The sequence below is a fragment of the Harpegnathos saltator genome, unplaced genomic scaffold (assembly GCF_003227715.2).
Source record: "Harpegnathos saltator strain DR-91 unplaced genomic scaffold, Hsal_v8.6 scaffold13, whole genome shotgun sequence".
Classification (NCBI taxonomy): domain Eukaryota; kingdom Metazoa; phylum Arthropoda; class Insecta; order Hymenoptera; family Formicidae; genus Harpegnathos; species Harpegnathos saltator.
This window is the reverse complement of record NW_020229906.1, coordinates 935,062-955,067: the sequence shown is the minus strand read 5'-3', so window position 1 is coordinate 955,067 and position 20,006 is coordinate 935,062. Positions and strand designations below refer to the sequence as shown.

Here is a 20,006-nt window from a genome sequence, read left to right as displayed (position 1 = left end):
AGTTAGCTATATACGATCGGAGATGAGGAAAGTACAAAGTCGTATGATTTCCGGGAAAATAAACGTGGTCGAGTGTCGGCAGAATTACGTCACGTCTTTTATAGAACTCTGCTAACGCATGTTACAAGGCTATCGTGCGCTCGATGATACCGAAATATTTACAGAAATGTACTGCGCATTATATATATACGAGATTAGAACGTTCATAAAAAAGAAGCCCCACGCGCTACATCCACTGTGTTTTGTCTAATCGGCAAGCGACACGAAAGTGATTTATTGAATGACAAATGTCAGCGTTAGTTCGTATAACTTGAACCCAACGAGATCTTTTAAATCTTACACTGAATGCAATTATGCAGAGCATATTTTGCAATATACGACAAATTAATTCGAACTAAAGTAATCGCATTAATCTATGAGATTCCAATGAAGTTTCAATGTATCATTAGAATTTCCGTTATTTTTTTTTCTTTCAATGCATTTATTGCATGTGAAACCTTTATCACAGATTTATTTCTTCTTAAAACCTGATATTATTTATTTAAGAAATGAACATTGAACAATTATGTTTAGAGAAATCAACGGGAATATCCGAAGTCTCTCCCAATGAGCGCGTATAGGAGATACAAAGAAAAAACCCGCAAATATTCTTAAAATACAGTCCTAGAGTTAATACGAAATAACCGACAGAAGAGACACAAGAAATCGTGAGAAGAGAGATTTTACTTAATCTCAATTTATAAAATTTCACGACGCGCGCTCCGCGTCTATACAACGATCTCTCTCTTGTCCCTTTTGCGTTTATAATCAATGGTATATCGTTGTGGATTATTGCTGCAGCTAAGTGTTTCCACTTAGCAATTAAATATCCGTAATATTTAAGAAACGTGTCTTATCGCTTAACTATACACTTAACAGAACGATACGATCGTTTCATTAAATACTAACGCACTTGGCAACATTATTGCGTCAAGTCGCACGTGAAATTCCTCTACGACGACCGCAGGATTAAATCTCCGTTTGCTATGCGAATTGCGCAAGAAAATTTTCAACGTTGATTAGACCGAAATATCAGGGTTTGGTACTCGCTAATTATCAGCAAAACAGTCAGGCACAACTCATCAGGCCTGTTCTCGCAGTATCACAGACTTCCCTTATCGTGCGACCTCTCGTGACCTTAGTGTCGACGTGCGTGAAGTTGTTCTTGTAGTAACGACGCAGCGTACACGGATTTGGCACGTAAACTTCGTATGGCGCCTTGCCGCTCTCAATGACCCAAATACTACCGGACTCGGCGATCCTTAGGATCGTCATTAGCCCTTGCGCGACTATGTAAGGCCTGCAACGCAAAGTCGAGATGACATCGCACACACAACATAAACAGGTTACACGTCTGCGTGTTTTTAGAAAAGGAGATTGCAAATATCTTTCTCTTAGAAACAGAATTATTTTCTCAAGTTCGAATATTGTAAATGATGCACGAATGTATGTATATCTCTAACTAAAATATTTTGCATTTATTACTACAGTGTGTTACTGTAGTAATAAATACAAACAATTTATTATTATTATTATTTGTTGAAAAAAAGAGGAGGAATTTTAAACCCAAGATCCCAATAACTCACGTCTGTATCGAGAACTGTTCAAGGTTCTTCACGAAATCCGCCTTCATGACTCTGGAAAGCAATTTATTGGGGCTGTCTACCGTCAGGGCGGTTTCCGTCAATCCAGGACATAAAGTTATCACACTGACGCCAGTCTTCTCGTATTGACTAGGGTCCTGTTTGCGAACAAACATAGGTTGAAAACCGATCGACAAAAACTTAAAAGTTCTACTAGCATATTTTTAAATTCGTCCGTCTTATTACAAATTGAAAAAGCAAGAATGAACTATTAAGAAAGAACTGTTGTGTTGAAGTGGTCTAAATTTAGCCACTTGTAATTGCTCATGTACATACGTCCGCTTACCGAAAGAGATTGGGACAGGCCGATGACGGCATGCTTCGTGGCAGTGTAAACAGGAAGCTGCGCCGTGTTCCTCATGTCCACATGTTGGCTCACGTTTACTAAAATACCACCATGGCCGCCCGTATTTCTGCTCATGTATTTCATAGCTAACATCGTGGTGTTGATCATACCACCCTGCAACGAAGTAAACAAGTTACAGACCCGATATCGGGAGATGTCTCCAAGTTATTTTGTATATTTGTTGTACGCTTGAACGCCTGAACTATATCCGATGACATTGAAGAGAAATATCGCGAGAATACCGCGAGAAAATGCGAAGGAGAAGGAAATCAATCAATGTGTGGATAGATGCTATCGCAAGAAGCATTCTTGCGATCGCATTCTTGTTAACGAGATACCTACGATGTTCACCGCGATTTCCCTTTCCCATCTTCGCTCGTCCAAAATGCCAGCGTTATTCACCACGATGTCGATATTTCCCAACAACAACGACGCTTCTTCGAACGCTTCTGTAGAATTAATAACACATAGAAATGTAAGATAGCGACACTCGTGATGAGTAGATTTGGTAGTAGTTTACACGCGGCTTCGCAGTCTCATTCTTTGTAACTTACCGGACATTTGTTTATAATTGGACACGTCGGCGTGTATGAAATGCACCTTCTTCTCGCTGTAAGACTTTTCGATGCCAAGCGCGATCCGTCTGCCAGTTTCAACGTCGATATCCAATATAACTATTTTCTGTAAGAAATTCGCATTGTATTTTGATACTTTCGTGCAGGCAGCGATAGAAAAGCGATCGAAGAAGATTTCTCCTTTTGTAAGTTCTCCTCAAGTAAGTTCGTTTTTGCTTCATTCTTACGCCGTGTATAGCATATTGTTATTTTTATTATTAAACTCACGTTTGCTGTGTGTTTTAAGAAGTGGTTGAGGAAAGCGTAACCCAATCCTGCCGCACCACCGGTAATTAGAACATTTTTCCCGGAAACGATGCAGTTGATCGCTTCGATCTCCTTCGCTCTTTCGGATGCTGAGGAACGACGACGGAATGACCTCATACTTGGACGGAATGACGTCTCTGCAATATGAGATTCGTCCAATGAGTCGGGGTAAGAGATTCACTTCAATGTATCAGACAAACTGAGCAAGGAGTTAATCATGCATTACATTAATTACACTATGTTAACGAGCTGTTGTTTAAAATTATACGTCGCGTGTACGCCTCTCGCCATTCCTTTCATTCGGAGACCCTTGAAAATATATACGTCTATCTTACGACGAGTTTATCTTCCTCGCATGAACGATTTAGCGAGCGAAGCTGGCCCACCGATCTCCGCTTTACCAAAACAACAACCGCAAAGTTAAACTTGTCTCAGATAACGTATTTCATGAAAAAAAAAAAAAAAAAAGAAAAATAAAAACGGGAGTAGTTCGATTCACATTAACAAGTAAATTCTAGACACGCTCGCGTTCTTTCAGCCCGTATTTTCAACAACTTCGAGAAAACGCACTCGCAGCTGTCTCAGTCTTTCATGTATGGCTCGTCAATTATTCGCAAACTTCCTCCGTCAAAAACGGCGCAAAAAATCTCCAGACCTGGCAAAATGCTGTTCGCATTACGTTGCGTTGCATTTTACGTGACGAGGCACTTGCCGATCGCCGATCAGCGAATCGCGTGATAAAAAGACACGAAACATACCCATTTTGCTCTCCATCGTTGAAACCGCTCGAAATGTTCGAGAGATAAACACAACCAATTTCCGGGCCGTTCGAATCCCCGCGACGATGCGGCGAAAAGGCGACAAAATCAGGAACTCGCGTCAGAATAGCACGTTCGATTGGACTGACTTTCGAGACGATTCGCCGAATGGTATTTATACGCGATAAGCGCGGGTTTTCGTGATACAGCGACTTCAGTTTCCGCGGTGGCGGGGATGATTCAAGGGGGGCGAAGGATGAACTCTCTGGGCGAGAGACCGCACGCACACAGATCAATAGATAGAAAAGCACCGCGATTGAGAGCAAGTCGTTCGGGTTAGGTTTTCTTTCTCTCTCTCCTCCGCTCAGGGGACTTGAGAGTATTGGCGACCTATTCGCTCTTGAAAGTCTCTTGTCGCGGATGCACCGAAACGACAGATCGCGAAAAAAATATCATTGAGCTCAGGAAGTTTTTTATCGCAAAGTATTGGCCGCTAAGGCTCTTGTGATGGAAAACATAAAATATGACTTTGTTTCTCTCAGAAGGACTTTGATAAAAGCGAATCTATGATAATTACAAGAGTTTTACCATTCATTAGTGCCTCCAAATCTTAGATTCACCGTCAACGGACCTCGAAATTGACTTCGGACATCGAAGTGAATGATACTTACTCAGGTATTGCATCTTCCGATCGCATCTTCTGCAACATTTCGGCTGCGTCATTGTTCCTCTCTTATCTTCCCCCTCGCTAGAGCAGTCGATCGCGTCTCGTTCTTCTCTCTTCGCGCCGTTCCCGATAGCGTTTCCCTAATTAATCCCTTCCACGAGGGCCAATTAATCGCATGGCGTCGTAAGAGCTCGTCTCCTGATAATAAACCCACTGAACACGAGCCGACTAAGATTTCCCAAGGCGGTCGCACACTCTTTTTCCCTTCTTCGCCGTATTATAATTACGGTGCGGCGGTATCGCGTATCTTTCGCGTTAGGTCGTGATCCAGACGATATATCACAGACTAAGTAATCCATTTCTCGAGACAATGTTTGCTCTATCACATGCTGCGACGCAGTGCAGCGGTGCGTTATGTTGTAGCGTAACAAATAACTCGAAGAGGGACGAACGGGCGAGATCAAAGACCGCCGAAGATCGTGCAGCTTTATTTTTCGGGAGCTCTCCCTGGGAAAGATCTGTTTTTGCATATTTGATCTTATCCCGGGCGAGAGAGCCGTTCCGTTAATAAAAATTTACGACGACACCGGGCTCCGTGCTGGCTGCTGGGCTGGATCGTATATTACTCGCATCGCGGTGCAACTGGAGAAAATATTCTCGTCGTTTTACGCTCCCTATATCATGGCGCAGTTTTTAGACGACCGTCTTTATATCACTTCCGGATTAATATTTCCTTTCAGCGCGTTATAATAAATTCCTTCAGTCCTTTGTTGCGCCCCTTCGCTCTCTCTCTCTCTCTCTCTCTCTCTCTCTCTCTCTCTCTCTCTCTCTCTCTCTCTCTCTCTCTCTCTCTCTCTAAAACCTGAAAGTACATCAATTTCTTATCTCTTTAGCGCGGAGAGAGGAGAGAAAGACGCACGGGAGAGATGCGACAAAAGAGAATGGATCTAGCGCGGATTACGACGCACTCGTGCGAGCTAGGATCATTTTACGCCAATTAATCGCATCGGAAGCGCGCCTCGCAAAAAATTCCCCCGACACTTTTCGACACTTGACATAGAGCGTCGTCGCAACGTACGATTCTAAAAACATCGTGAGAAGTGACGCTCGTAGAGGTCAATCCCGTATGAACTATCGTATGTTCCGAGTACGTGATGTTGAAGTTATCGACGATCGTCGATAACTTTTGTTCGCGCAAATCCGGATGCTCGCATAACAAGCGATATAAGAAGCGCGAGAGGCAACGCAATAAATCGCTATCGATATCGCATTATCGCCAACAGTTAGTCCGAATCGAATGTTGCCGACCTCTCCGCTCGTTGACTTTACTACTCGTTACGTGATTCTTTTCCCCTTATATTTCTCAAAATTCTCAAGCTCGTCGATGTGTATTCGAAAAAATCCGAGTGTCGCGCGGTAAAATTCGCGACGGGCGATTGATCGGGACGCTCGCGTGATACTCGCAAATCGCAACGCGCTCACCTATCGCCGATCGTCTCTCTGCTCGTGGCGATCGGTCGGCTACAGAAATAACGCGAGTTGAGACGCGGTCGTGTGGCACAAAGCGGTGATAAGAGCGACGTCGTGCGCACAGCTCGTGCTCGCCGGCGCCTTATCGATGAAAAAAAGACTATTTAACGTCCGGTGCGCGTCGCGCCGACGATGAGCGCATAAATCACAGAGCGAAACTGGTATCGTCGCCGGCCGATACCAGTAACCGGTACGCGTCAGTTCCGAGCGAACTTTACTCTGAATCCAGACGAAAGTAATTCCCCCTCGTGTGATTTTTGCGCTCCGCGTCCCATGAATGCGCGACGTCTCTCGTATCTGTGTGCGTTCGCTGCACGTCTGCGACCGAGTCGGAGTCGGAGGTGCATCGCTATGCAGATACGCCTGTCTGCGTGAGATTACGTTCCACTTCTGTTTCTGAGCGGCGGTTCTGAGTTTGCGCGGCTGTCCGAATGACCGGTCTCTATCTCTCTATGGCATATTATTTACTATCGCTATTACTGTCGCTGCTGCGAAAACACATATTTTCCTTTATCCTTTGATGCGAATGCGATAAAAACCGCAAGCCGAGACGCAGATTCCATTTGTAAACTTTGTACGCCGTGTTGTACAGCGATCCGTTTTTTTGATTGATCGAGGTTTTACAGATGGAAATTAACGCACGTTCTTGTGACTTGTGTATGTAACATATGTGTGTGACTACGAAATATAACGTAAAGTATTTCTTAAGAAGCATCACTTCTCCCTCTGCATCTAGAATTGTGCAAAGTTGAAGGAATGAGACACGCATGTAATATTTGTAAACATAAAAACGTTTATAAATTCTCCATGTTACAATTTCAATCGATTAACGATAAAATGTTAATTACCCGACGAAACTTACCTATAGTTGATAAATTTATCATACGCGAGGGACACAATTAACCCTTTAACTGCTGAGATATTAAATGACCAGTATGACCCTCTTTGCTGAGTTATTTTTACAATTATAAAATATTTTATAATGATAAGAGATGGCACTATATGCCCGCTCAATTCAAATGCTTCTTACAAACTAAATTAAATGGGTATTACACATTGAAAGTTCAAATCGAGTAAACTCGATCGTAGCAAGGCCGCCATTTTTTTTCCCACACTCGAGTTATCTCGACCGTAGCAGTTAAAGGGTTAATCCGACCAATTAAAAATAATTACTATGTGATTCGCGCAGGCACGGTTCCACTTTACGACCATTTAACTCCCGATCGACTTCGTGTCAACAAATCCTTCCACGTCAATTGCGCTTTTTTTTTGCGGCAATGTGTCAGGAAGTTGCACCTCATAAACTGGTTTCTCATCTTCGCTGATCCACACGCTGCCGTTCTGCGCGCACCGAATCACGTACACCAATCCATGAGCGACGCTTTCCACCCTGATGACAGAATTTACTTTTGCATTCCGTTGCGGATTTCAAATGTGCGAAATATCGGTCGACTAACCTTTGAGGTTGATAATTCTGCAAAATTTCACTGTGCGAGATGTCTTGAGGTAGGTCCTCTAGGGTGCCCGTCAAACCGGGACACAGTACGATTATCTTTACATTGGTCTTTCCATAGTGATAGGGTTGCTGCACATCAGAAACAAGAAATTATTCAGGATAACAAATATCAAAAGAGTTCGTGCAAGATAACAGAATTGAAAAATTATTCCACCTTGATGATATTCTTAAGATGTGTCTCACGTTAAATTTTCGAGAAATTTATATTTGTCATTCTTTAATCGCTTTTTTGCAACGTAATAATATTAACTCATTTTTTACAACAATTTTATTTTTTAAATTTTAAATACTGTTCTTAAATCTTTAATACTATTGTTTGTATGCTTTTAGGTATACTATCTGCGAACACTCACTGCAAAAGAACGGCTGAAACTAACTACGGCGTGCTTCGTAGCGGAATACACCGGAAGTTGAGATAACGCTCGTAATCCGGCAATAGACGAAACATTTACGATGACACCGCCCTTGCCTCCGGAATCCTTCCGCATTTGTTGAATTCCCAGGAGAGTTCCGCGAATTACAGCCGTCTATGGTAAGAAGAATATTAATATTTTCATTTATAAAATTAGCCACACCAATTAAACCGTGTATATTGATACTTTGATGTATTGTTTGTTTTTCATTTATAATTTTTATACATAACGTGAGAACAAATTACATGAATGCATAAAGCTATACTTTTCGCAGTTTCAAAGAAACTTTGTTTCGGAAGCTCTTTGACGGGTTTGATGGAAATTATCTCTTAAGACCGATATATTATTCCGAAATTAAAATCAAAATTCGAAAATAACACTTACCACGTTGACGTCAATGGCTTTGGAGAAGTCGATTTCGTTTATTATGCCTACATTATTTATTAAAATATCAAGTCCACCGAGAGCGCTGATTGCTTCTTTAAACGTAGCTGAAACAAATGGTTCTCGATTTTAAAAGTCTTCCGCAGTTTACCGAAATAAATTTACTTCTATTCTAATTGCCTAGTCTAGTTCAGTTTAACTTAGTTTTAACTTAACTTTCCTTTTTGATCTAGTTTGTTTTCTTTTTTTTTTTTTTTGGTATAAGCAAATACTTTGTACATACTTACCATCGAGCGCGGAGCTATTTGTCACGTCGCAGTGTAGAAATACAGCACGTTTCCGACCAAATTCGTTGTTTAAAATCTCTACAGCCTTTTCCCCAGACGACTGTTCGGTATCGATCATAATTATCATCTGGAAATATTCGCAACGTCTCCACATTACGTGTACTACACATTAAGTTGTATAGAATAATTAGCGTAGTGGCAATTTTCAACGCTCTAAATTTCACGATAAATTTCGCGTTTTTATTGATTAATAATATGCTAAAGACTATTCTCAATTTTTATATATTTGAGAATATATCGCGCTCAGCTGGTTTATTAATTGTTAGAACGTTCATCTCTATACATTGATGTCGATAAAAACAAATGATATAAATAGATATTAATCTGATGTTATAGATATTATATCAAATAACGTACCGAGGCACCATTTCGTAGCAGTTCTTTGCTAATCGCCAGCCCCAGGTCACATGCTGCTCCGGTCACTATAGCGCGTTTATCCTTGATCTGCATTTCTTTTCTCGGAGAATCCTTCAAGAATAATCTCTCTCTCTCTCTCTCTCTTATTTTCGAAATTGTACTCTTCACCTACAAAGCAATTCAGTCACGTTTAAGATACGCCAGTAAAGTTTGTCATTCACAAATTCAATATCGCCTACGAGAAAAGGCAATTAACCACACGCAACCAAGGAATAAAGAGACGTCTCTTCGTTGATCACCACTAGCTGTGACGCGGATCTTCGACCGCGTCTGCTGCCTCCTTGAACCGATATGGAAGAATCCGTTGTTTTCGTTTTACGATCTTCGACCTCACGAGCTGCGTGACGTTCAATCTGGCGGGGTATCTCGTCGCGCGAGATTCATTATCCGAGAACGCAACTTCGTGCATGTCTTCATCTTTTCGACCGTGTGTCCGTTATCTCCTGCATCATATGTGGCTTCTTATTTGTGGCAGTTTAGTGCGATAATGTTCCGAGTGTATGTTTAATATTTTCTTCAAGAGGACAATACAAGAGGTAAAAAACCGTAAGTTACACTTACATTCATCGTACTCGCTTATTTCAGCATGGAGAGAAACGAGGGAGTAAGATTAAAATAGAGTCCATGTGTCGTAGTTTTTTCTCAATCGAGAAATGCTGCTCGTCCTTGACGTATTGATCTTTGATAATACATAGCATGAGATTTCCTGAAGCCCGAAATCCGTCCCTTTTAAATAAAATATGACTCCTCCGCGATAACGGACCTGTGCAATACTTGGTATAAACATAATAGTGACAAAGCTGAACATATCACATATAAAGATAACGCGAATGCCTTATGCATTATCGTTATTACGGGTTAACTGATTATGAAACTAAGAAGCCAAGGCGACATTATTTTGATAAGAACATTCGATGAGCATTTCATGAATTTAATGTAGCGAAGTTTCGTTCATCCTAGTTCGATTTCAGTCCGCGTTATTTATCTTCGGATTGACTATATCAGTCGTAAACTTGTATGAAAATCTGATTAACAGATCACAGGTATAGATTTGATTTCATGTACATAAATTACCCCAAGCTTTCGGATTCCTCTATACAGACCGTCACGCGGATCACGCGGAAGACGACGTAACAATCGCGAAATTAACATACAAAATCAAACATTGTGTTCATATGTCTTCAAACGCGAGCGATTCGCGCTTCTCAGGTCGCCTTCTTCTCAGATCGGACGACTCCCATGCCCGCACGTACGATTGAGAAAACGTGAGGACTTTCGAACGCTAGCTTTCGGGGCGCGGCCACTTTTTTGGTGGCGTTCTAAAAATAAAAGGGGCCACCGGGCCGACGTGGTGGAAGGCCCGTCGGACGGTCTGGGGTTGCGAGCGCGCGTACGCACGTACGCACGCACTCACGCACGTGCGTGAAGGGCACGCATCGACTCGCAGACGCGTCGCGCACACCCGCATGGCACGCAGACGCGCCAATCAATATCGGGCTATACCGGGTGTGCGCCCTGACTGTCGCACCGGCCGGTCGTCAGTTAGCCAGCCAGTAGTGGTTGCATCCACCAACCACACCTTTCTCCTTGAGTCTCTTACGGCCATCGTCGTCGATTACACCCCTTCGAGGAAAAAGGCGCGTCTGGACCGCTAGACCAGAATACGCAAGCCAGCCGACTTGCCAACTTGTCTCGTTACACCCCCGCCTGTGTCGCGATCACGTCATAGTACACCTGGAAAAATCCGGAAGGTACGGCAAATTGAATGAAACGAACGGGCGAATTTGATCTTGTGTGCGATAAACGAAACAAACGATTGACGATAGATGACGGAGAATAGGCGAATTTATTTTGAGGGTTGGGAGTGGGAGATTAGAGCGATGTCGAGGTATTCTGTCGTGATGTTGGATTTTGGAATTACCTGTAAGCGGAGAAGATGAGGGGAGGGCATGTCGGTATGGTTGAACGAAGATATACTGATATTTGAGAGCGTCGGATCGTCTCGCTCGGTGATGTCCGTGGTTGAAGTGAGAGACAGGTGAGAAAGTGGTGTTAGTGTTAGCTGCGTGAACCTTTCTGCTGCTCCTGGAAAATGAATGATGAATCAATTTCTTGAGAGCAAAGGGAGTTAAGGGTGGTTTGAAAGAGATAACGGAGGGATAGGGGACAAAGTTAGATTACCGGAGAGATGTTGTGCGCAAACTTCTGCGAGAAAAGAGAGGCAACATTTTGCCTCTCCTTCTTTAGGTTCTCTGCTGAATGGTATATTATTAAAGATATACTACTAATGATAGGTAGTATTTTTGAAATAGTATTATTATCTGTACAATTAGCTGTGAAGTAATAAAATAACGGTGACCTGCTGTAATCCCGAATTTCATATGTGCAGATATAAGAGCAGACAACAATCTTTAGAGAAGATGGAGATAAAAGGGCGAGTTGCCCTTGTGACAGGAGCCGCTGCCGGTATCGGCAAAGCATGTGCCATCGAGCTGTTAAATCAGGGTGCCAAGGTAAAATTACAATTTAAGAGAAAATCTATTTAATTTTTGACTTATTTTTTCTCATATCACGAAAATATTTCGTTCTTTTGCGGAAAACGGAAATTCGCCATTGTGATTTTTCAAGCGGTGAACATCACGTGCCGTTTGCGTAGATTTGCATGTCTTCGACGGAAAGTTTCGCGCAAAAAAGATCTTTCGAGAATTCTTTGCCGTTTTTCATCAAAACAGCCGGTTTATATTTAGATCGTTCTCGGATGCAGACGATAAATTTATCGCTCGTTCAAGACAAATCTTGAAAAGTCAAATTACCGTCACCGATGGCAGATATACATTACTTAATATACGAAAAAAATATATAAAACTTATTAAATCATGTTGTTTAATATTCAGTTATGGTTGCATTATATTTTATTATATTATACATACCGTAGAATTTTGTTCGTAAAATATATGCTCTTATTTTGGTAATAAGTGCTTTGCATCCTTTTCCATCCTTAGGAAATTTTTATTTCGTTTTGACAGTTGCGGGAAAAAATTTCTGCAAACAAATATTTCATTATTATACGAGTAAAATTTAAGTTAACTTTTATTTATTTAATAATTTCGATTTGCTGTGTGATTTGAGTGTGTGACACACACACACTCGCAAATTTCATATTTCATTTTAATAATGAATAACTAGAAGTATTTTACAAACGATGCCAAGCTTATTTAACGACATTGCGAGTACGCAAAAAGCTTCGTCCATTTCCATTTCGTTATCTATAGGTGGCCATTTGTGATATTAACACCGAAGAAGGAGAGAAGCTGGTGGAGACATTGACCGCGAAATATGGTAAAGATCGCGTGATCTTCTCGCAATGCGACGTCACAGATTACCCGCAATTTGAAGGTATGATATATACATGTATATAATTTGCAACAATACGGCGACTACTCATGTAGTAATACGGTGCGATTCGATTTGCAGAATCGTTTCAGACAACGATCGCCGAATTCGGTCATATTGATATCGTTGTTAACAATGCTGGTATCATGAATGATCGATTTTGGGAGCTTGAAGTAGACATTAATCTCGTAAGTAAATATCATCGATAGACATTTCTCTGTGTACTTCGTATGCCTCATTCCAACGGTGTATTAGCAAATGACTCTTGGGCACGCCGATGCAAATTTAATGGCCTCCTCTCTCCACTTTTCCTCGCTTCTCATATATGTTACCTATCTCGAATCATTTAATGCAGTTCTCGACATGTTTGATACCGCAACGTATGTGCATTAAAAATTAACGTCATCGCAAATATGTTTACAGAACGGAGTGATTCGCGGCACTTTGCTCGCTCAACGGTTTATGGGCACGGACAGGGGCGGCCAGGGTGGAGTCGTTATTAATACTGGCAGCAACGTCAGCATCAACCCTTACGTCAGCGTGCCGATTTACTCCGCGACGAAAGCGGCCGTCGTCAACTTCACCAGGGCTTTCGGGGTAAGAAGTTTCTTCTTGCACGTACCTCAGTTATTGATCATAACTGCTGACTCGGAATAGCGACAAGTAGGTCGTCGATATTCCAATCATTCCAACGAAGCACGGATCTCTTCAACTTTAAATAAAGTGGAGAATTAATTCATTTCAATAAATATTAATTATAAATGCGGAAATATAAATTATATTTAAAAATAGCATTATTTTCACAGAAACAAGAGAACAGATTCGACAAGATTTACACTTAAAATTTTTATTAACCAAGTCCGTCTCTCTCTTACGAAATATGTAAAAAAAAATATTCAGTTTATATATGAAATATTCAATGTATGTATCGAATTGGATCTAAGATCAGAATGCGAAGCTGATTTGCGATACATTACGTTTTTTTTTTTTTTTTAATATATCAATAGGATCAATATCACGTGGACTTGACGGGCGTTAAAGTGATGGCACTCTGTCCAAGTGCCACAGAGACCAAATTAGTGCGAGACGTCGGCAGGAAGCTTCTTCTAGCTCGATACGAGGATGCTTGGCAAAGAGATACAGCTTCGTCAGTCCCTCAAAGGTACAATTTACACGACTTTACACGACTTTAGTCTTTTATCAATTATCACTATTGATACAAACATTTAAAATATTTGTCACGAACCTTTAAAGCATCAAGTGCAAAATCTTAATTATTTCATTATCCGATGTAAATTACAATTTAGTATGAAAATCATAATACTTTATATACGAGACGTTTTTCGAAAGCACATCTAAAAAATACTGCAGGGTGGAACACGTGGCGAAGGCGTTGGTACATGTGTTGAATACCGGCAAGAGCGGAAGCGTGTGGATGGTGGAGAAGGAGCAGCCGCCGCACGAGATCAGCTTCTCGAAGCACTAAAAAGAAAGAGAAAGGAAGAAAGAGATGAGAAAAGAAAGAGAGAGTGTCGTCCACGTGCAATGATTCTTCCTCGCTTCACTGCAAATATCTTACGCCGTATCGCACAATTAACTGTAATTGTATCGACATGTGTATCCCATCATTTGTGTGTCGGCACTCCGCCGGCCGTTGTCGACGATGACCGAAATGACGAGCGAAACGTAGTTTTACTCATATACTTTCATACGAAATATTTCGCGAAGATATTTGGAATATGTTTTTTACTGACGACAACGAATGTATTGTCCGAAGATTACACCACCTTCGATTTTTGATAGAAAGTCATACTTTTCGTACTATTTATACTGACTTTATAGTAGAATCTGCGACACGCAGGTGAGAGTACCTCGGATTTAATAATCGCGAGAGACAATTGCGATATTAAAAAAAAAAAAAACAAAAAAAAAAGAATAAGAAAATCCCGCACGCGAAATGCGCGTTACGATAGCGGGAACATTTTTAGCACGCACAAAATACACGCGAAAAAAATGCAAAACATTGTAAAAACAATGGCTTTCGCTTCCGTCCCGCACCCGCGTTGTGAATTCGCGTCGGTTTTCGACACGGGTCTAAATTCAGCAATACGCATTCACTTGTATCAGTCGAAAATTCTCGCACGAGGAATCTTCATTTTTCAAGCGTTGCGAATATTCGTGCGATGTGCCGAAGGAAATTATCGCAACGATATCTATATCCTGCCGCCAGTCATTTGTAATCGTCGCGCAAGTTACTCGTCTTACGTATAGCCGATAATTTTTTTTTCTTTTTTCTCTCTAAGATATCCAACATAATCTCAACGATTCCCTTCATGCCGTCTCACGTCGCTAAGTGTAATGTAATCGCGTCTCACTACTAGGTCGAGTATAATAGAGACACTTTGTATTTATTGCTTGTGTGAGGAAGGCAGAGAGAAAGAGAAGGAGAGAGAGCGTGTGTGAGAGAGAGAGAGAGAGAGAGAGAAATCGAGTGAGAGAGATGAAAGTATTGATTCGCGCTCTCGACACGTACAAAAGAAGAGGTGAGAGAGGAAGCTCATAGGCATCTCTTATGATAATCGATATAAATGATCCTGGATTCACGGACATTTCCGTTTGGCAGAATGTCGCAAAATACGATAGTTCTCTTACGTAAGAAAGGGCAAGTGGAACCCGCTATATTGAACATTATTATCGTAAATATACCTTTTTTCAACATTCAGCAGAAAGAGAAACAACGTTTCAATCTAAAAAGTAATCAAATAAATTTATCATCTCGAAAACATTTTTATATATTATACATTTTAGGTATATTATATTTACGAAAAAATATTAATACGGTAGGCTGACCGAAATATATAGTCAACATTACTGAGACATGTAGTTCAAATGAAAATGAAGTAGGATGAATATATTGTTCAAGAGGAAAAACAAATGCAATTTTCATGCCGTGTCTTAGAAGAATTTGCCGAAAAATATATTTCTTGTGAACTTATAGCTCAAAGTTCGATATGTGTGTTAAGGATCATCTGCATCGGTGCAACCGCGAGTGGAATTAAACCGAAATCCGTCGGACGATTACTCCAAGTGAAACTACGTATCCAATCGTGTCAGTAATTTTTCTACAGTCTTTTAAGGGAAAACGAAGGAATATTTAGAGAAACGGTATAGCGATAGAATTAGAATCTACCGGCTGATAGACGTAACTTGTTCCTGTTTTGTCTCAGTTTTTTCACGGTATGCAGCAATATCACCGCACCAAATTGTATCGTTCAGATCGACACAGATCGGTCGGATATCTAGTTAACCAGGCGAATCCGTCGAATTTGTTCGAGAGAGATATTGCTCGTTCGAATGATTCTTTGTAGCTTTCAATCGATAGTGTGATTCAGTGACGATTGTTGAGTATGTTTCTGTTATGCGTTACACGATATGTACGTTGCTAGCCTTGCCAATAAAATGCATTGCCTTTTAATAAAATTACAAGTATCAATTTGAACCTTTCTCAATCGCGCTTTTGCCCTGTATAAGAATTGCTTGTTTTACCCTTCGTTTTATTCTTGCCTCAAATTCCTCGCAAAAGTTAGCAACACAAATTCATCAGGAATATATAATTCCCAACAAATATGTTTTATGGTAAGTAAATATTTTTTGTATATTGTCGATTTCACTAATATTAATATGGTAATTTTTAATGTATACATAGTGTAATCTTTTTCTCTTATGGGGACAAGATTTTATACACTGACAACTCAGACAACACAAGGAGTGGACTTACTCGCTGGCTTTGGTTCCGCATCTACGCGCCTTCTTCATCATTCTTTTTTTGTTCCGTGCTTCTTACCTATCGGCTCGCGAATCCGATCTTGTTTACCTCGAGAGCAGGTTCACATTATCCATATCAGATTCGCGAATGATATTCTATCACCATCGGCTTCTCGAATTTCAACATCTGTGGCTCGCTCCCAGCAGTATCCGGCAGATTTATTTGCGGATCGGTGCTCGACGAGATCGTACCTCCAGTGCGATCGGGAAATCCGCGAATTGCATTCGCAAGGGAGAACATCGAACGGACTTATCCAACATGGAAATTCAGGAGAAAATCGTGCTTATCACTGGAGGAGCCAACGGGATCGGTTATTGCACCGCTCGGGAATTACTGCGAAGTGGAGCAAAGGTAATTATGAGATAATGCAAAGCGATTGGATAGGATCTATATCTAATTTTTTACAAGTTATAGCATTACAAGAAAAAAGGATGTTGTCGTGGTAAAATTTCATATAAAAAGATATGAAATTTTAAATAAAATTTTACATATACACTGACTAAGTAAAAATTCAGTTTTCGAGTTTTAGTTGCGTCTATTTATACGACATTCATTAACTCTATGTATTTTCGTGCAGGCCATTGCAATTGTAGATTTGCCCGATTCGAACGGTGAACATGCCGTGGAGGAATTGGAGAAGGAATTTGGTACGGATCACGCGATTTTCCTCCCTGGGAATGTGGCAAATGCTGACGAACTTACAGGTAACTTACAGGTTGATCGCTTGATGCGAGAAAAAAACACCGTTGCAAATATAATCTCAGTTGGATCCGATCTCAAATACACAAGCGTATTTAATATTTTTATTCCAATTTTCACGAAACATTTCTTCTAAACGAGAATATTTCTAATATATTTGCATATAGCTTGCTTCAACAAGGCGATAGAAACGCTTGGCACGTTGGACATTGTTATCAACGGGGCTGGGATTATGAATGATGCCGAATGGGACTCGATGGTTGATATTAATTACGTAAGTAATGATCGGTTTGTTGTACAAAATCTCATTTAGCTATTAATATATGCTTCTTTCTATGCCTTTAATGAGATACATCCTTTTTTTTTTAAATTAACGACAGTCGTAACTCTTGGTCAAAATATCTTAGTATATTCTTTTCTACTCTTATCCTTTTGCTTAATTATAAAATACTAGCGATATAGATAGTGTGAAAATTACCGTTCATTTCATTACATTCAATAAGACGTTTCTCTGAGAATACATTATGGCACATCCGTTAGAAATGCATTATGCGCACAAAACATAGCCATTTTATTATCCTTTATAATTGCAGCCATCGTTCTTTATGATTGCAGAAAGGAGTTGTATGTGGCACAATATTGGGTCTGAATCATATGGGAAAGCACAAAGGCGGAAAAGGTGGTACTATCGTCAATATGTCCTCCATAGTCGGTCTGAAGGGCAATCCGATCGCACCGATTTACGCCGGTACGAAATTCGCCATCCTTGGATTTAGCTCATCATTACAGGTAAAACTGCAGCTTGACTAAATAAATACCGAATAGTTCTGCAAGTATAATTTGACGAATATGTGTCACATAAATTAATGTTTCAGTCTTTTCATGTAAAATTATGTAAATTATATTGATATTACTTTGCATTTAGTAAAATGCTGAGACCCGCAAGAATATTATAGGCGCAATTACTCTATTGAAATGTTGTATATTCGTAGACTTTTTACGAGAAGACCGGTGTACGCGTGTTGGTGATATGTCCTGGTCTCACGAATACTGCCATGGCGACGAAATTCATGTCTAGCAAAATCTATGCCATGGACATCCTCGATGACGAGATTGCTGCGAAGGAGATGACAACAATGGATGGCCAATCGTAAGTTACAAATACTGCATAACTTCGTGCTATACAGTTGAATTTGTTATGATAACAATTTTTTTAAGAATACATAACATAAGTCTTGTTTATTCAACAGACCTGAACACGTGGCAACTGCTATTGTAGAGTTAATCGAAAAGGGAGAAAATGGCACGATTTTCGTTAGCGAAAATAATCAACCCTCATATGCTGTGAGATTACCGTCTTACACGGATCTCAAAGTGTGAAATTTACACGGCCAATTATCTTTGGTACACGGACACCGGCGTTATGAAGGAAGATTTCACTTTTACGATTTTTAAATACAAGCATCTTCTAATTGGGATCAAACACCGAAGATGAATTCAATATAATCGCAATATAAAATTTATGATTATTAAGAATCTATTTGTAAATTTGTGCATTTTATTCACTAAACTTTGTCTTTATGCAACGAGATTAATATATCAATTTGTATTTATACAGAAGATGTTATATAAATTATTATAACTTTCAAATTTTTTCATAACATGATTATGCTGTGTGAGTTATGAAATTGTATAAGGATATTCCTCATCTCTCTACAAATAGCTTGCAGCCATAAATAATCGCTTACACTCTCTTCAAGCTCGAATTAACTAAGTAATATTTTACGAAAAAGTCCTTTGTAACAATTGGAATATACAATTAATAGCAGTGAACAATGTAGCTACACTGTTATTTTATAAGAGTAAATAAAAGAGAACAGATAGTAGTAACAATATAAAATAACAACAAAAAATATTGTTTGTTGGAACGTATTCATCGAGAAAAATATATAATTGAATCATTTAGTTTTTCATTTCAAATTAGTTAACTTGTAAAAATAAGACTTAAGGTTTATTGCAGAATAAAAAATAAAAAAAAACGATATAATACATGCCAAACGCAAATGCTTCTTTTGATTTGCAATTCTAATATGAGATCAAAATGAATGAAAATTTTTGTTATGTAAACACTCTGCAAATAAGTAAATAAGTAAATATTTCTTAATAAATAATGATAAACTTAATATTTATGTGATATTTTCTAGTAATGTTTGTATTTCTAATAATAAATACTTTCTTCATTTCTTTTTAATATCAGTATTACAGAAACGTATTAATAATGCCGATATAATTAACAAGCTCTTCAGAACAATCAATATGATAATTAACACCAATTCATCGCTTGTAATTATATTAAGCATTGAATATGTTCTTTCTCGCGGAATTTCCTAAACTAATATATCAGGAAGTTCCTCGGAAAATAACAAACATATTTTTATAATACTTGAATTTAAATTTCGACCGTAGCATCCTCCATTATCACCGGTTCAAGACGAAGAGAATCGCCGCCAAAGTGTCGACATGATCTCGGATGACGTGTAATACACAATCCCAGTAATCGCTCGATTGATTACTCTTCATTTTCTATAATTTACAAGCATCCTGGGAAAGGAAACAGTGTTACCGTTCGTTCGAGCCCATTCTTATTGAAAGAGGGTACGAATCTAGATGAGATCTCAGTGATCTCACGTTGAACATTCGGTATCAGTCATTACGACGCCATCATAGGACGCCATATTTGAACGTCACGATCTGTGGAGGTATTTTCAATACGCGACAAACACTTAGGGCAAGAGCACAGGCTTTTGCATAACACATAATACATACACATAAGAGAATAAACCAATTAGTTTTCTTCATTTCCCTCCTCAGGATAGAAATCTGGTTCTTCATTTCTATCCTGAGGAGGGAAATGAAGAAAACTAATTAGTTTATTCTCTCATGTGTTATGTATTATGTGTTATGCAAAAGCCTATGCTCTTGCCCTTACATCACCGACGAAATATTATAAAGACTATTGGTCTTACGGAATTTAGCGTACCAGAGAAATCTCGCTGCGCATTAGCGTCCTCTTAGGAATATCGTGGCCGGAATATGAAACATAACTCGAAATAAGCATAGATGGTAACAGGTATGGAATAATGGGAA

At 39.7% G+C, this 20,006-nt stretch overlaps 2 protein-coding genes across 2 annotated transcripts; one reads left to right on the top strand and one right to left on the bottom strand.

Moving 5' to 3' along the window:
• Positions 1-73: 73 nt before the first annotated feature.
• Positions 74-9,470, bottom strand: LOC105191605 (uncharacterized). Its single transcript, XM_025307845.1, has 14 exons — positions 9,121-9,470; positions 8,882-9,049; positions 8,465-8,591; positions 8,178-8,284; positions 7,734-7,907; positions 7,322-7,449; positions 7,079-7,254; positions 6,333-6,542; positions 2,871-3,046; positions 2,583-2,709; positions 2,371-2,477; positions 1,969-2,142; positions 1,626-1,780; positions 74-1,339 (listed from the first exon to the last, which is right to left on the bottom strand). The coding sequence occupies exons 2-14, from the start codon at positions 8,972-8,974 to the stop codon at positions 1,108-1,110; spliced, it is 1,986 nt and encodes a 661-aa protein (XP_025163630.1). The 5' UTR covers positions 8,975-9,049; positions 9,121-9,470; the 3' UTR covers positions 74-1,107.
• A 1,252-nt stretch (positions 9,471-10,722) lies between these two features.
• LOC105191596 (uncharacterized) lies at positions 10,723-18,783 on the top strand. Its single transcript, XM_025307844.1, has 13 exons — positions 10,723-10,979; positions 11,331-11,454; positions 12,214-12,337; positions 12,416-12,522; positions 12,758-12,931; positions 13,342-13,496; positions 13,706-13,817; positions 16,086-16,511; positions 16,738-16,864; positions 17,027-17,133; positions 17,475-17,648; positions 17,852-18,009; positions 18,110-18,783. The coding sequence occupies exons 1-13, from the start codon at positions 10,891-10,893 to the stop codon at positions 18,237-18,239; spliced, it is 2,007 nt and encodes a 668-aa protein (XP_025163629.1). The 5' UTR covers positions 10,723-10,890; the 3' UTR covers positions 18,240-18,783.
• The last annotated feature ends 1,223 nt before the right edge of the window (positions 18,784-20,006 follow it).

Coding starts and splice junctions, on each gene's coding strand:
- LOC105191605 (XM_025307845.1), bottom strand. CDS start 8,974: ATGCAGATCAAGGATAAACGCGCTATAGTGACCGGAGCAGCATGTGAC. Junction 1,781..1,968: donor GCCTGTCCCAATCTCTTTCG/GTAAGCGGACGT, acceptor GTTCGCAAACAG/GACCCTAGTCAATACGAGAA. Junction 1,340..1,625: donor GAACAGTTCTCGATACAGAC/GTGAGTTATTGG, acceptor TTTGCGTTGCAG/GCCTTACATAGTCGCGCAAG.
- LOC105191596 (XM_025307844.1), top strand. CDS start 10,891: ATGTCGGTATGGTTGAACGAAGATATACTGATATTTGAGAGCGTCGGA. Junction 13,818..16,085: donor AGATCAGCTTCTCGAAGCAC/TAAAAAGAAAGA, acceptor ATACACTGACAA/CTCAGACAACACAAGGAGTG. Junction 16,512..16,737: donor TACTGCGAAGTGGAGCAAAG/GTAATTATGAGA, acceptor ATTTTCGTGCAG/GCCATTGCAATTGTAGATTT.